The sequence below is a fragment of the Dermatophagoides farinae genome, chromosome 7, assembly GCF_024713945.1.
Source record: "Dermatophagoides farinae isolate YC_2012a chromosome 7, ASM2471394v1, whole genome shotgun sequence".
In the NCBI taxonomy this organism is placed as follows: Eukaryota; Metazoa; Arthropoda; class Arachnida; order Sarcoptiformes; family Pyroglyphidae; genus Dermatophagoides; species Dermatophagoides farinae.
Genome location: NC_134683.1, coordinates 2,575,288 through 2,589,607, shown reverse-complemented (window position 1 = coordinate 2,589,607; position 14,320 = coordinate 2,575,288). Strand labels below are relative to the sequence as shown.

Below are 14,320 nucleotides of genomic sequence, written 5' to 3'. Positions count from 1 at the left end.
TTTTCGTAGTGGTCATGATAGCCCGAAATACGAAACAACACTTTTGTTAGTCGTATACAAAATTCGACTACTATTTCAAATGGTATTCTATGGATTTTCATACCTCTACCATGAAACGTATCTGTATTGTGACCAATTTTTTTATAGCAACTATTTACACCGATTGAACCTATGAAGTTTAATTGGAGTTTTTTTTGGATAATTTTTTTTTCATTCCTTCGCGAACTTTTTTTTGTTGATTGGTATTGTTTTGATGATTTTTTTTTTGATTAAATTTAATTAAAATTGAATTTTTGAAAACACTGTAATAACTATCATTTAATTTCATAGATTCTTCACTGACTGTCACTAATACAAAATGCTTTCTTTAATTAGAACTTCGTCAATGATACGATGTCCTTCAATTTTGGCTAGAACATTGAATGTACCTTCGACACAACAACAATGTACAAAGGCTACTTTACCCGATCTTCCATATGATTACAATGCTTTGGAACCAGTAATTTCTACTGAAATTATGCAATTACATCACAGTAAACATCATCAAGCTTATGTTAACAATTTGAATGTTGCATTAGAAAAAATGGAAGAAGCCAAGTCAAAAAATGATGTCAAAACAATTATCGAATTGGAACCAGCCTTACGATTTAATGGTGGTGGCCATATCAATCATTCAATTTTCTGGCATAATCTAGCACCAGTTGGAAATGGTGGTGAACCGAAAGGCGAATTATTACAAGCGATTAATTCATGTTTTGGATCGATCGATAATATGAAAGCTCGTGTTAGTCAATTGGCTATTGGTGTACAAGGTTCCGGATGGGCATGGCTTGGTCGTTGTCCGAAAAGTGGACAACTTCGTGCAGTTGCCTGTCCCAATCAAGATCCATTAGAACCGACAACCGGTTTGATTCCATTATTTGGCATTGATGTCTGGGAACATGCCTATTATTTGCAATATAAAAATGTTCGACCAGATTATGTTAATGCCATTTGGAAAGTAGCCAATTGGAATGATATCGAACAACGATTTATGGCTGCTAAACCAAAATGAATGAATTATGTTTTTATTGTTTAAACTTTATTAATCACCAGTGATACAGTAATAATAATAATAATAAAAAATAATCATTTTAGATATCATTTTTAGTCAGAAACAATGGATTTGATAAACGAAATACCGTTGGAAAAATTGATGATAAAGCTGTAAAAAGTTCTTGCGATATTCCTTTCGGTACAACAAATTGAATGGTTTTGTTTTCACTATCACTAATCGATAGTAATGATGACATTTCAATCATGAATCCTTTTACACATTTTAATATTAATTCAGCACGTTTCAAACACCATTGAATAGTGATATCTTCATACATTTGATCCAATAGCAACAATGGTAGATAAATGTTAGCAATGTCATAAATGTAGGCAATTTTCAAAATGTTACGTAAACCTAAAATGACAGGATGACGAGAATTTATTTCGGAATGACGTATCGAATCATCGGTGACAATATGAAAAACTACATGTGCTTCCGAAAGGTTCGAATGACGAGTGATATAAACATCACCCGTTTTAAGACGATAATTTTGCCCATTCTTTTGTTTCTGTTCATTTACTGGTTTTAAACGATTTAAATCGGCTTTGATCAAATCAAATTGAGAATCCAATCCAGGAAAATGATTCTCCGAAGTGTTCATAATCATTTTAGCAAAATCGGATTTGGTCGTTACAGAACTTGTCAATGATTCATCAGCCAACAAAACAACTGCAGATAATGAATTTGAATATAATGACATGGCAGTCTGAATTCGATGAGGTGTCGAAACGTTGCTACAAAATTTGAGCATATTGGCTGCGATTAATCGCAAATTGTGTGTAGTTTTTAGTTGTGATCCAAGATTAATTGTATAGCTTTCTTGCATTTCAAGTTCATCGGAAATATCGACAAAATCTGAGAATGAATTTTCTTTATCTTCAGTCAATACATTAGATGTAGAATCATGTTTCAGATCAAGCGAATTTGACTTGGCATGTTTACAGGAATCTTTCATAAGATCTTCGTATGTGTTTTTGATCCAGGTATAAAATTCTCGTTTCTGATCACAACGAACATTACGAATTTTTTCTAACCATTCGTTACGAGTTTTTTCAGCTAATGAAATATTTCTCTTTGTCAGCATGTTTATCTCTTTTTCACTGTATTTGCCACTGAGAAGAATATCTTCGATTTTTTTATTTTGTTCCTGGGATAAACCTCGAAGAAATTCCTCTTTTTGATTTATCAAAGATCTGATAACATCGGAATTATGATTTTCTAATTGAATCAGCTGTTGTGTTAATTTACCTGAATGGATGATCTTATGATACATCAGATAGAACTTTTCTTCGGAAATATTGTCTTTTGGTTTTTGTAGATTCTGATTTTGTAATTTCGAATCAGGCAATGTTGGACAGATTTTTAGCTTTTCAATAAACTGAAGTGATTTACTGGCAAGTTTTTGCTGATTTTGTAACACATGTTCAATGTGATTACATTGAATCTTATCAATATTTTCATCGATGAATGATTGCAATTTTTCCATAAGATCATCTTCAAAGTATTCGGGAACATTATATTGTTTCATTAAAAGGAATCCATATTCACGTGGAGTTACATGCGTATCCAATGGAAGTCGGATTGAATGTTGAAATACGGATTCATCAGAAGATGTTTGATATTTGAATTGAAATTCTTGTGTTAAACAATTTAGGCTATCCATTATTATTAACCCCAGGCTTGTGCTTTTGAATAATAGAGTATTAATTTTCCATCACAGCCAAAACAATCAAAAAGATTCTGTACTGTTTGCTCTAATGATGGTGCAAAAATTTGATTCACATATACAAATAAGGCTTCGTTTGATTCTAAGTTTAAAAATTTTTTGATCAACACTTTTAATTGGCCAATGGTAAAATTTGAATCAACTTTAAAATTTTTCTTTTTCAATATCGGTGTATTGCCAGTCGGTATTAATAATAAAGGAACTAGAAAAAAGTTATGAAGATCGAAATGATTTGTTAATTACAGAATGAAATATACACCCATACTTTACCTTTATTGTTTTTTTCTTTTGGTTGCTCTTGTTGGATCGGTTCTTCAGGACACGTTTTTTGTGGAACTTGTTCAACTTTGTCTTTATTTTCCATTATTTTTGACCATGATGATAATCAATAAATTTTGCTATGGATTAATTTTATAATGATTGATGATATACGATGATATATTGATATAAAGAAATAGTGAAACAATAAACAAAAAATCTTTTTGATAAATGAAAAACGATATAACTTTTATAGAGAAAATTTCCGGGTAATTTGAAAAATTTTAAAATGATTCATATTTTATTATGATGTTGATGATTTTTGACAATCATTGCTGTGAGTTTGAGTTTGATGAAAATTTTTGAACTTGAAATTGATATTTAGTTTTAAATAATTTTCGTATGTCATTAGATCGATTGTTGTGGTTATCATCACCATTATTATCATATTTATCAATGGTTTCAAGTGCCACTTTCATTCTCATCAATTTTTGTTGGATGATATGTGTTTTTATTACGACTAATTTTGACATTTCTTCCAAATTATTACAAGCTATCTGAACAGATTGTTCTAAACATTCTAAACGTTTCAATGGATCATTGAATGATTCTATTAATCGATCATGATTTGCCGATAATTCTTGACATTCTGATTCAACCATTAAATCATTGATTGGTTTTGATTGTAAATTTTTTTGTTCTTGATCACAATTATTGTTATTATTAGTATTAATAATTTTCATCTTGGAATACTATCGACGAGAACAACTTGTGAAAAAAATAATCATTAAATCATTAAAACGTTCGAAATTCTAATCCACTATCGAATAAAACAATCGATTATTATGTAATGTAAGTAGAATTTTATTCAAAGATTCAAAATTATTATTATTGGAAAAAAAGTAGACAAAATGAAAAGAAAAGGATAGAAAAAAACGATGAAAAATTAGACAGTATGTCATAATAAATAAAAAATTTTAAAATTTTATATTAATCAAATAAGTTGTATCGAATCTGCGTGAATTGAGAGAATATGATGATTAGGATCGATAATATAATTGGTTCAATATTCTTCATCTGATGAATTATCATAATTATAGTTGACCGGTTGTCGAATGCGACCAGTTTTCGTACGAAATTCTGGTGGAATTTCATCATTAAATGATTCATCGATTACTATTAATTTATTCTTTTTGGTTTTCTATAAAAAAAATAAATAAATAAAACAAAAAATAAGTTTTCAACAATCAACAGAATTTGTAAAAATAAAAAACAAACCTTTTTCGATGTTTTGAAATCATCATCGTCATCAAAATCATCCGATTCAGAATCTAAAATTCGTTTTTTCTTCTTAGTTTTGGCTGCCGTCTTTTTAGATGCTGTTGTTTTATTTCCACCAGCAGTTGTTGCTTTTTTCGATTTAGTTTTTTTCGAAGCAGCTGATATAACAAAATCTGAACTGTTTGAATCATCTTCCTTGTCATCATCATCATCATCATCATCATCTTCACTATGTAATTTTTGTTTCTTTGTCGTTTTCTTGACTTTTTTAGTCGTTTTGATTGTTTCCGCCGTTGCTACTGCATTAACGAAATCATCTCGTTTATCATTTTGAAAAATATCATCATCATCATCGTCATCGAAAAGTCGATCATCATTTTTATTATTATTTGATTCCATTGTGGCAGATTTTATCGTTCCATTGGTAGATTTCGGTGGTTCATTCGATGTTGACGATGTAAATGATGATGTAAATATCGAATCAAATAATTCTTCACTTGTTTTTTTCTGTTCCTGTTGTTTAGGTGGTTTAAGTAGTTCATCATCTTCATCACTATCGGCAAATGTTCGTTGTGGTGGTGGTGGTTGTTGTTGAGTAACTGGAGGTTGAGTGGCTACGGGCATTGTTTCAATACTGTTTTTGGTAGTGATTTCTGATTTTGATTTTTTTGTTTTTGGCTGTACATGTCGAACATTTAATTCAAAATCATCATCGTCATCATCATCAAGATCTAATTCCATTTCATCATCATTATCTTCGGATAGATCATCATCTGACCATGGATTTCGACTTTTCTTTTTATTCGATTTTGTTTTAGTTGATTTAGCTGACGACTTTGATGCATCACCATTTTCTTTGGTTTTTTTATTATTTGATTTTTTTGATTTTGGCAAAGTTGTTATTGTTGTTGTCGTCGTCGTTATTGTTGGCGGATCATTTTCATCCCTACGTTTACTTGTCAATGCTTTTTTCTTATCAACCAATTCTGGTGATATACCAATACGTTGTGCCAATGGAATGTATTCATTTTCACTATCAGAATCGATAGCAATGACATTGTTGTTTGTTGAAGCCATTTCAACACTATTTACTGGTTTATCCGAGTTGGATAATTTTTCAACATTATTATTATTAGCTAATAATGATTGTTGTTTTTTATTCATAATTAGATTTGTTTTTCTTAACAATTCGGAATCAATTTTGGGCACAATACGTTCACCATCCGGTGATGGTTTATAATCATTTAGGGCACCATTAAATGCTTGTTTTTTGACCGGACGTGATGATACTTTTGATGAATGTTTCATTTTCAACTTCAACTTATTACCTGATTCAAGCTGTTCACGTTCAAATTGTTCAACATGATCTAATTCATCAAGAAATTGTCTTAAATCTTCTTCCCAAAGATCTTCTAATGTTGAAAGTCGAAGTTTTTCCAATTCTTGTTTCTTATGATCACGTTGTTTTAATAATTCGTCCACTTTTTCACGTAACATACTACGCATACTCATATCAATAAGATAATCAAAATTATATCGTTTATCTGGATATTCATCACCATCATCGGATTCTTTATCAGATTCTTCATCTTTATCGGAATTCTTTTTCTTCCATGCTTTTACTGGATCGGAATCATAATTTCTTTTGACAAGTGTTGTAATGAAATCTTTCTTTTTAATATTTTCCATAATTAAAATGCGATCATTTTTTTCCAAAATAAATCTAGCTTGATTTTCAAGTTTCAACGTTTCAGCTTCTAAAATACCTTCATAATAGGCTTTACGTTTTGCATAATATTCAAGACGAACCGGATAGAATTCTTGCAGAATTTCTTCTGGTGTTTCATATTTTTTTAAACAACCAAGATGATCAAATAGCACCATAGTTGTTGTAGACATTGATGTTTGAATTTTGAATGTTTTATGTAAACCACTGTTCAATGCTTTCTGTAGATTTTCTTCAGACAATGTAATGACGAATTTAACAGTCGCATCCGTATGATATTCTTTATAATCCTGTATGAATGGTGGTGATTTTTCTGTACCATTCAACATTGGTTCTAATACTGTTTCTTTATATGTTTGAGTCCAAACACGAATCGGTAGTTCAGTGATTTCAAATGATTTGCCATTATCCAATATAGCTGCCTCACCATTTATCACAAATCGTTGCGTGTCAATTTGTTCAATTGTTCCATTAAATCCTTTAAACCATGGTTTCATCGATCGAATTTCTCGTCCATGCATTAAACGTCGAATATTGTCAACAATTTCACGTGGATTATAATTGGGAATTTTAGTACTCCAACCAGTACCGATACCTTCGGCTCCATTAACCAGAACAGTAGGAATAATAGGAACATAGTATTCTGGCTCAATTTTTAGATTATCATCATAAAGATAATTTAACAATGGATCATCTAGCTGTGGAAATAATTTCCTTGCTAACGTACTGAGCATGGTGAATATGTATCGAGGACTGGCTGCATCTTTACCGCCTTGAAGTCGTGTACCAAATTGACCAAGAGGTTGCAATAAATTAATATTATTACTACCGACGAAATTCTGAGCCAAATTTATGATTGTCGACATAAGCGATACTTCACCATGATGGTAAGCACTATGTTCACCTACTGAACCGGCTAATTGAGCTACTTTAACTTCACGTTTATCGTTTCGTTTAAAACAAGTGTAAAGCACTTTACGTTGGCCTGGTTTCAATCCATCCACCAATGATGGAATCGAACGTTCATTATCCATATTACTGAACAGGATCAATTCTTTGTTAACAAAATCTTTGTATGTAATGTTTCGAGTATTCTTTTCATATAGATACATTTCCGGTAAGCCTAATTCTCTTCGACGTTTTCGTTCTTCTAACGAATTTGTAAGCCATTCTTTACGTTGTTCAACCATTTTTTTACTGAAAGCTAATTGAACAAAATGATCATCATCATGACCAGAATAATGAAATTTTATACGATGTCTTTCCATTTCAGTAAAATATTCTTTTGCTTCAGCCGAAGTCGAAGTACCCAAACCTAGAAGATGGAAGAAAAAAAAATTGATTGTTTGTTTCGATAATGAATCCAGAAAAAAAATATTACCTTTATAATACTTTATCTTGTAGTGAAGCCAATTTGGATTGGATTTTTTCCATTCTTCAAATTCTGGTAAACTATAAAATGAATGAACCTCATTACCCTTTGATGCTTTTACAATTGGTGTAATGAACTGTTCTAGAAAGTTTAATTTCAGTAATGATGGCCAATTATGGTGTATGAAATTAATCAACAATCCTTTAATGTGTGAGCCATCTTGATCTTGATCGGTCATAATCATTAATTTACCATAACGAAGTGTTTTGAGATCATCGATTGATTGATATTGTTTCTTATATTGAAGACCAACAATTTTGATGATGTTATTTATTTCGGCATTTTCCAGAATCTGTTTATGAGATGCTTCACGTACATTGAGCATTTTACCTCGAAGAGGGAATACACCATATTTATCACGACCAACTACACCTAATCCAGCAACAACAAGAGATTTGGCAGAATCACCTTCAGTTAGAATTAGTGTACAATCGATTGAATTTTTTGTGCCAGCATCGTTTGCATCTTCTAGTTTAGGAATGCCAGTCAATTTGGCATATTTCTTTGAATGACATTTTTTTGATAGCTCAGTCTGAGCTTTGAATTTGGCCCATGATAAAACAGCTTCAACGATACCAACTTTAAATACATTATTGAAAAATTTATCCGCTGGTGAACAGGTTGAACCGAAACTTTTCACCTGTAATGTCATTGTTTCTTTGGTTTGCGAATCAAATGTAGGATTTTCAATCAAACAATTGACAAACACCCAAAGATGGTTACGAATTTGAAATGGTTTAACAGCGATGCCAACTTTATTTTTCTTTTTAATAACTTCGGTCACTTTATTGACAATTTGATCGGAAACATGATCAACATGTTTACCACCACGAGTTGTTGCAATACTATTGACAAAACTGATTTGTTGAAAGCCATTATTACTAACGGTGGCAGCAATCTCCCATCGATCATTGACATTTTCATGGACAACTTTGATATTATTACCAATTTCATCTTGACGATCTTTGACAAAAAGTTCAACATATTCTTTAAAACCACTGATTGGTAATTTTTTTCCATTAAGAAATACTTTTACACCACGTGTTGAACCGGCAACATCGTATGCTCGTCGTGAGAATAATGCAACAATATCTTTATCAAGACAATTCATTTTAAATTTAGACAAATCCGGTTGAAATGTTATGCGAGTGAAATCTTCTGTTGCATTTGTACTGATTTTAGGATCCTTTGTGTCCTTCATATTATCATTCCAAATTTGTAAAAATGACTTATGATATTCTTTACATGAGGTTTCTACTTTGAATTTTGTACTAAAAATGTTACATAATTTGGCGCCAAAACCATTACGGCCACCGACCACTTTTTTCTCTTCATCATTATAATTTGATGATGTCAATAAATGACCAAATATTAATGTTGGTACATAACATTTTTCTGTTTTATGTTCAATAACAGGAATTCCTTTACCATTATTATAAATGGTTATCTCGTTGCCATCGCTACCGTAGTATACAGCAAAAAAAAACAAACAAACAAAATCAATTTAAATCAATCAATATTACATGACATATAATCATATATAATACACTTACACATCAATATCGATTCTTATGCAATTCATTGATTTATCTCTTTGTTTATTATCAGCAGCATTGACAAGTATTTCATCAAATATTTTATACAATCCTGGAACATATGTAATTTCACGAAATACCATTTTATCTTCATCTTTATCCCAGATCCACATTTGCTATCAAATGTAAAATAAAAAAAATTCGAATATCAAAAAATATTAATAGAAGTAATCAACAACACTAACCTTTGTCTCTTTTTCAACAGAACCAATATATGTATCCGGTCTTAATAGAATATGTTCCAATTGTGTTTTTTTCTGATATATACGTTCAATACTTGGACGTTTCTTTTGTTGTTTACCATTTTGTTGTTGTTGTTGTTGTTTTTTACTAGTTGTAGCTTTTGATTTATTTGTTTTACTACCACCACCAACACCGAATGTTTCATCCTCAAAATCGGATTCATCATCAATAAAATCCGATTCATTCGACATTGATGACATTTTGTTGATTATGATGATAAATTTTTTTGTATATAAAACATTAAACAAAATTTAAAAAAAAAGAATCAATCACTACTACCACAGAACAATGTACTCAATGTTTTTCTTTTCTTTTTTTTTTTGGCCGGGCGGCTGGTGATGAGAATAGAGATATAGATAGATAGATAGAATAGATGATGATATTAAATGGCCAAAATGGTCGCTATAGTCAATGGTTTTTGGTCGGTCAATCGGCCAATCATTGAATATTTTTTTTTTTTTTATTTCAATTCAGACAATTTTTGTGTGTGTGAGGACCAAGAACAAAAAAAAAACAAGTTGTATGTTTTTGTGTGTGTGTGTGTGTATGTCGGGGTTTTATTATGTATGAATGTGAGTTATACACGGCTACTTTAGCTCAAATGCACACACACACACACACAATGGCCGGAGAATATATTGAATTGACTTACACAAACAACACACACACAGATACACAGACAGACAAAAGCTTCATTGGATCATATATTCTGAGCGCGCGCTTACAATATACATATATATATATTGTAATGAATCAAAGACGAACAACCGGCCAACAATTTTCATATTTGGAAAAAATTTCCAAAATAAAAAAAAAATTTGATTTCTTGAAATCCTAATATTCCCCCAAAAAAAACCAGAAAAATCATTCATCATTTTATCTGAATTATAGATCTATTGATCAAAGATTTATTCGGTTTTTGAATTTGTACGGCATAAACACTGTATATCCAACAGTGGAAAACATGTTTCATGTATGAAGATACAGGAATCACTCGTTTTTTTTTGGTTGTTGATTAATTCATAAAATGATCATCGGATCCAATGAAAAGAAAAAATGATCCAGATTCGTCCTATCTGAATAGATCCGAAATTGAATCTTGGGTTATTGGCTTTTTTTTTGCACATCAATATACACTGTATACTGTATACGTTTTTCGTTTCGTTTCGTTCGTTTGTTGTTGTTTTTGCTGTCGCTGTCGCTGCTGCTGCTGATGCTGATGGATCAGATTTTCTTCAGGCTGATGCCAATTTGAAACTCAACAAAAAAAAAAATTAAAAACAAATCTCGTTGATGATTTAAGAGAGAAAGTCTCGTTTGGGAAAATTTTTTTCTTTCATTTTGTTTGTTTGTTTGATGTTTAATCAAAGAAAAAGAAGAAATGTTTCGTCGCAAAACAACAACAACAACAACAATGAAACTTGAATAAAATTTTCAATCAAATATAAAGAAAAAGAGAGAAAAAAACTGTTATTATGAAAACAGCAACTGAATTGAAAAACGGATGATGAAAATTTTCATCATTTAAAGAAATAAATATAACATCAACATCAAATATTCTTTCGACAGCCATTTATCTCTTTATTTATTATTTCTATTTAATTGTGTTCCTCGTGTTTGGTGGTGGCTGTGTATATTTATCATCGTTGTCGTCGTTGTTGTTGTTTATGCTATTAGCCAATCGATTTCGAAATATTGTCAAAAAAAAAAAAATTTTCTCCCCCTTGGCAATTCAAAGAATTTTTTTTTCTTTCGTTATTGAAAAAAAATGCTGTAAATGATTTAACGGTGATTGGATCACCGATTAAATGATCTTGATTGCTGTGCAAAAAAAAAAAAAATGATTCCGGTGGATACATTAAATGAATTGTTATTATTATTATTATTGTCCGTCAATTGACGATTCATTTATTTATTGTTGTTCATGGTTAATTCTTTTTTTCTGTTACTAATAATTTCAAAATTCACTACACTTTTCCGACAGCAACGAAATTCATCATCAAAATCATCATCATTCTGTATTGACAATCATTGATCATCATGTTGCACAATAATCAATTGATTTCTATTGAAGAAATTCTAGTCAAACCTCCACAAAATTGTCGTGAACGTCCATTAAGGCAATTTATTTTATTTAATCGTAATTCTGATCTAAAAATTTGTATTTATACACTTGGTGCAAGAGTCATGTCCTGTATGCTCAACGAACATCAGATTATCGTTGGTGCTGGTGGTGGTGGTAGTAACAGTAACGGTGATAATAATATTGGTGATAATGGTGGCAATCGTAATAATGATTTTTATCATCATCATTCAACAAGCAATAATTTAGAACAATCAGATGATGATAATCGAATCACAACGACCATGATAACAGCAATGGATGATATTCCAATCATAATTGATCGTAATATGAATAATAATAATAATAATAATAATAATAATAATGGACAGAATCCATTGCAAAATGTTTGTTGGGATTCACATGTATTTGGTTCAGATACGGTATTATTAAATCATCGTCTTGATTCAATGTTATTTGGTCCTAAACAAACATTAACATATTGTTTGACCAAGAATAATGAATTCATCATTGAAGGTAGTGATATTAGACGGCTACAAAACTTGCGATCATTGTTGATAAATCCATTCTTTTTCAATTTGGTAAGTTTCATACTTATGTTTTCCTGTTGTTTTATTTAATGAAAAAAAATTTTTTTTTATTCATTTAGAATTCAGTCGAAAATGATCAACGTTTAGATGAACATTATCTACATATTCGTACATCACATGATTCAATCAATGTATTTAGTGAACAAACGAATAATAATAATAATGATGATTCCAGTGATAATCATGTTGGTTGTGGTAATGATGATGGTAATAATCCATTATATGAACGTTTTCTTCATCCATCACGTCCAACAATCATAACACAATGTTTAGATGGTTCTGATTTTGTTTATAGTACAAATCCATCAACAATACCTGGTTCATTATTGATTGCAACATTACAATATAAAAATCGTATCATTGAAATATTATTAGAAATTGATTCAAAATGTAAATCCAGTTTAAGGATATTGATCAAAAATGGTTCAATTGCATTTATACCACATGAAATGAGTAAATTTAAAGTGACATATAGATTTCATTGGTGAAAAACAATTCAACACACCTACACACCCACATCTACACTGACAAAATGAAAAAATGTATTACACACACACACACACACAATGTTATCTACATAATTATTATTACATTTTGTTTAGGATCATATTATTCAACTTGTAAGAATTTTATCAGATTGGGACATTTTTTTTTCGTAATTCTATCTATCTATTTGCATGGTGGTGCATTTATTTGTTTGTTTTTTTTTTTTTTTTGAAAAATGAATGAAAAAAAAAATTTAAAAAAAAAACATTACCTGATTCTGTTGTATATTCCACTACCACACTATATATTCTTATTATTCTATTCTATATTGACACAAATAATACAAATCAATGTATAGCATATTCAATTCAATGTAATCATCATAGTTCAATTCTGTGTAAAAAACAAAACAAAACAAAACAAACTTTTATTTTAAAATATGTGATAAAGTAAGTGGTGGTAGTCAATATCAAAGAAAATGAATAGCAGAATAACAGCGCCACCACTTTTATTATATTATATTATTCTTTTAAAGTTTAAAGTTTTTGTTTTTATTCAAGAAATATTTTTTTTTAAATAAACACCCACCACTAAAAAAAAAAATAAACACACTGTATGTAATATATTCGGATTCAAAATGCACAATATATCACAGAATATGACTGAATTTTTTTTTTACTTTACATTCTTTATTAGATGAAAAAAACAACAACAACAACAAACGAATTTAAAATGTCTCCTATATATATTCTGTGTTGTTTTTATGGCTGAAATTCATTCATTCATTCATGGTTTTTCTGTTTATAGACTGTCGCTACTTTACTGAATTTTTTTTCTTCTTTTCACGTTTTTGTTTTTTTTTTATTCCATTCTGCATTTGTTATATTTGAATGTTTTTTTCTCTCTCTCTCTCTCTTGTTGTCTGTTGTCGCCAATCGATATCTTGTTTGTTGTTGTTGTTTTTGTTTTTGTATCACCATTCTTTCAAATTTTAATGTGTAATTAGTTTGTTTTTTTTTTGGAAATTTTTCATTTTTACACGGTTGTTTTTTATATGGATGTTTTCTTCTTCTTTTTTTCTGATTCAAATTACCATACCTTTTCTTTTTTGTGTCATATGATAACAAACAAGCAAACAACAACAACAACAACAACATTGGCAAATCATTCAATTATATAAATATAAAAAAAAGATAATAAAAACAGAATCAAGAACAGAATATAATAATAAACTAATTTCATTATATATTGGCCTTAGTTTTGTGCACTTTTTTTCCCAATGGAAATATCAAGAATCCAAATGGAATGCAATACACACACACACACGCCATACACACAAATGTCACAAAAATCAAATTTGAAACAACACACAAATGAGCCTGTAAAAAAAAAAATTTTACCATACACATGTATATTGTCGTTAAAAAGATGAACATGTTGATAATAAAGAATGGCGAGAAAAAAATGGGAATTTTTTTTTGTCTGCGGATGCAAATGTTTATCCTATTATCTAATTTGTTTATATTTAACATTCCAAAATGGAATCATAATTATTATTTTTTTATGTGTGTGTGTGTTCGATACGATTTCAATTATGATGATTTTTTTGAATGAAGAATGAAGAAAGAAAAAGTTGAAAATCACAAATGAATGTCCAATATTGGCCAACAACAACAACAACATTCAAAGAATAAAAAGAATTAACGGAATAAAGTGAAATAAAATAAAAGCGAAGAAGAATTGAAGTGATTCTATTAGTTCCGTAGAATTCATTATGAGTGTTAGGATTTGACTTTTGTTTCTG

The 14,320-nt window shown here is 30.0% G+C and overlaps 5 protein-coding genes across 6 annotated transcripts; 2 read left to right on the top strand and 3 right to left on the bottom strand.

Moving 5' to 3' along the window:
• The first annotated feature begins 176 nt into the window (after positions 1–176).
• On the top strand, positions 177–1,143 carry Sod2 (superoxide dismutase 2). The gene is made up of 2 exons (XM_047060522.2): positions 177–242; positions 331–1,143. Exon 2 carries the CDS (start codon positions 359–361, stop codon positions 1,052–1,054), a length of 696 nt encoding a protein of 231 aa, XP_046916478.1. The 5' UTR covers positions 177–242; positions 331–358; the 3' UTR covers positions 1,055–1,143.
• LOC124496943 (FERRY endosomal RAB5 effector complex subunit 3) lies at positions 1,031–2,759 on the bottom strand. The gene has a single exon (XM_047060519.2). The coding sequence runs from the start codon at positions 2,757–2,759 to the stop codon at positions 1,134–1,136; it is 1,626 nt and encodes a 541-aa protein (XP_046916475.1). The 3' UTR covers positions 1,031–1,133.
• On the bottom strand, positions 1,031–3,299 carry Atg12 (Autophagy-related 12). The gene is made up of 2 exons (XM_047060523.2): positions 3,093–3,299; positions 1,031–3,024 (listed from the first exon to the last, which is right to left on the bottom strand). The coding sequence occupies exons 1-2, from the start codon at positions 3,184–3,186 to the stop codon at positions 2,765–2,767; spliced, it is 354 nt and encodes a 117-aa protein (XP_046916479.1). The 5' UTR covers positions 3,187–3,299; the 3' UTR covers positions 1,031–2,764.
• A 51-nt stretch (positions 3,300–3,350) lies between these two features.
• On the top strand, positions 3,351–13,148 carry LOC124496945 (uncharacterized). Of its 2 annotated transcripts, XM_075732926.1 has the most exons (4): positions 3,351–3,932; positions 11,342–12,021; positions 12,090–12,174; positions 12,241–13,148. In XM_075732926.1, the coding sequence occupies exons 2-4, from the start codon at positions 11,398–11,400 to the stop codon at positions 12,516–12,518; spliced, it is 987 nt and encodes a 328-aa protein (XP_075589041.1). In that variant the 5' UTR covers positions 3,351–3,932; positions 11,342–11,397; the 3' UTR covers positions 12,519–13,148. The 2 variants fall into 2 exon arrangements, with proteins under 2 accessions (XP_075589041.1, XP_046916477.2); XM_047060521.2 differs by having other exon boundaries at positions 3,357–3,932; positions 12,090–13,148.
• LOC124496942 (DNA topoisomerase 2-alpha) lies at positions 3,948–9,962 on the bottom strand. The gene is made up of 5 exons (XM_047060518.2): positions 9,300–9,962; positions 9,073–9,230; positions 7,469–8,979; positions 4,359–7,402; positions 3,948–4,281 (listed from the first exon to the last, which is right to left on the bottom strand). Exons 1-5 carry the CDS (start codon positions 9,555–9,557, stop codon positions 4,144–4,146), a joined length of 5,109 nt encoding a protein of 1,702 aa, XP_046916474.2. The 5' UTR covers positions 9,558–9,962; the 3' UTR covers positions 3,948–4,143.
• Positions 13,149–14,320: the final 1,172 nt, after the last annotated feature.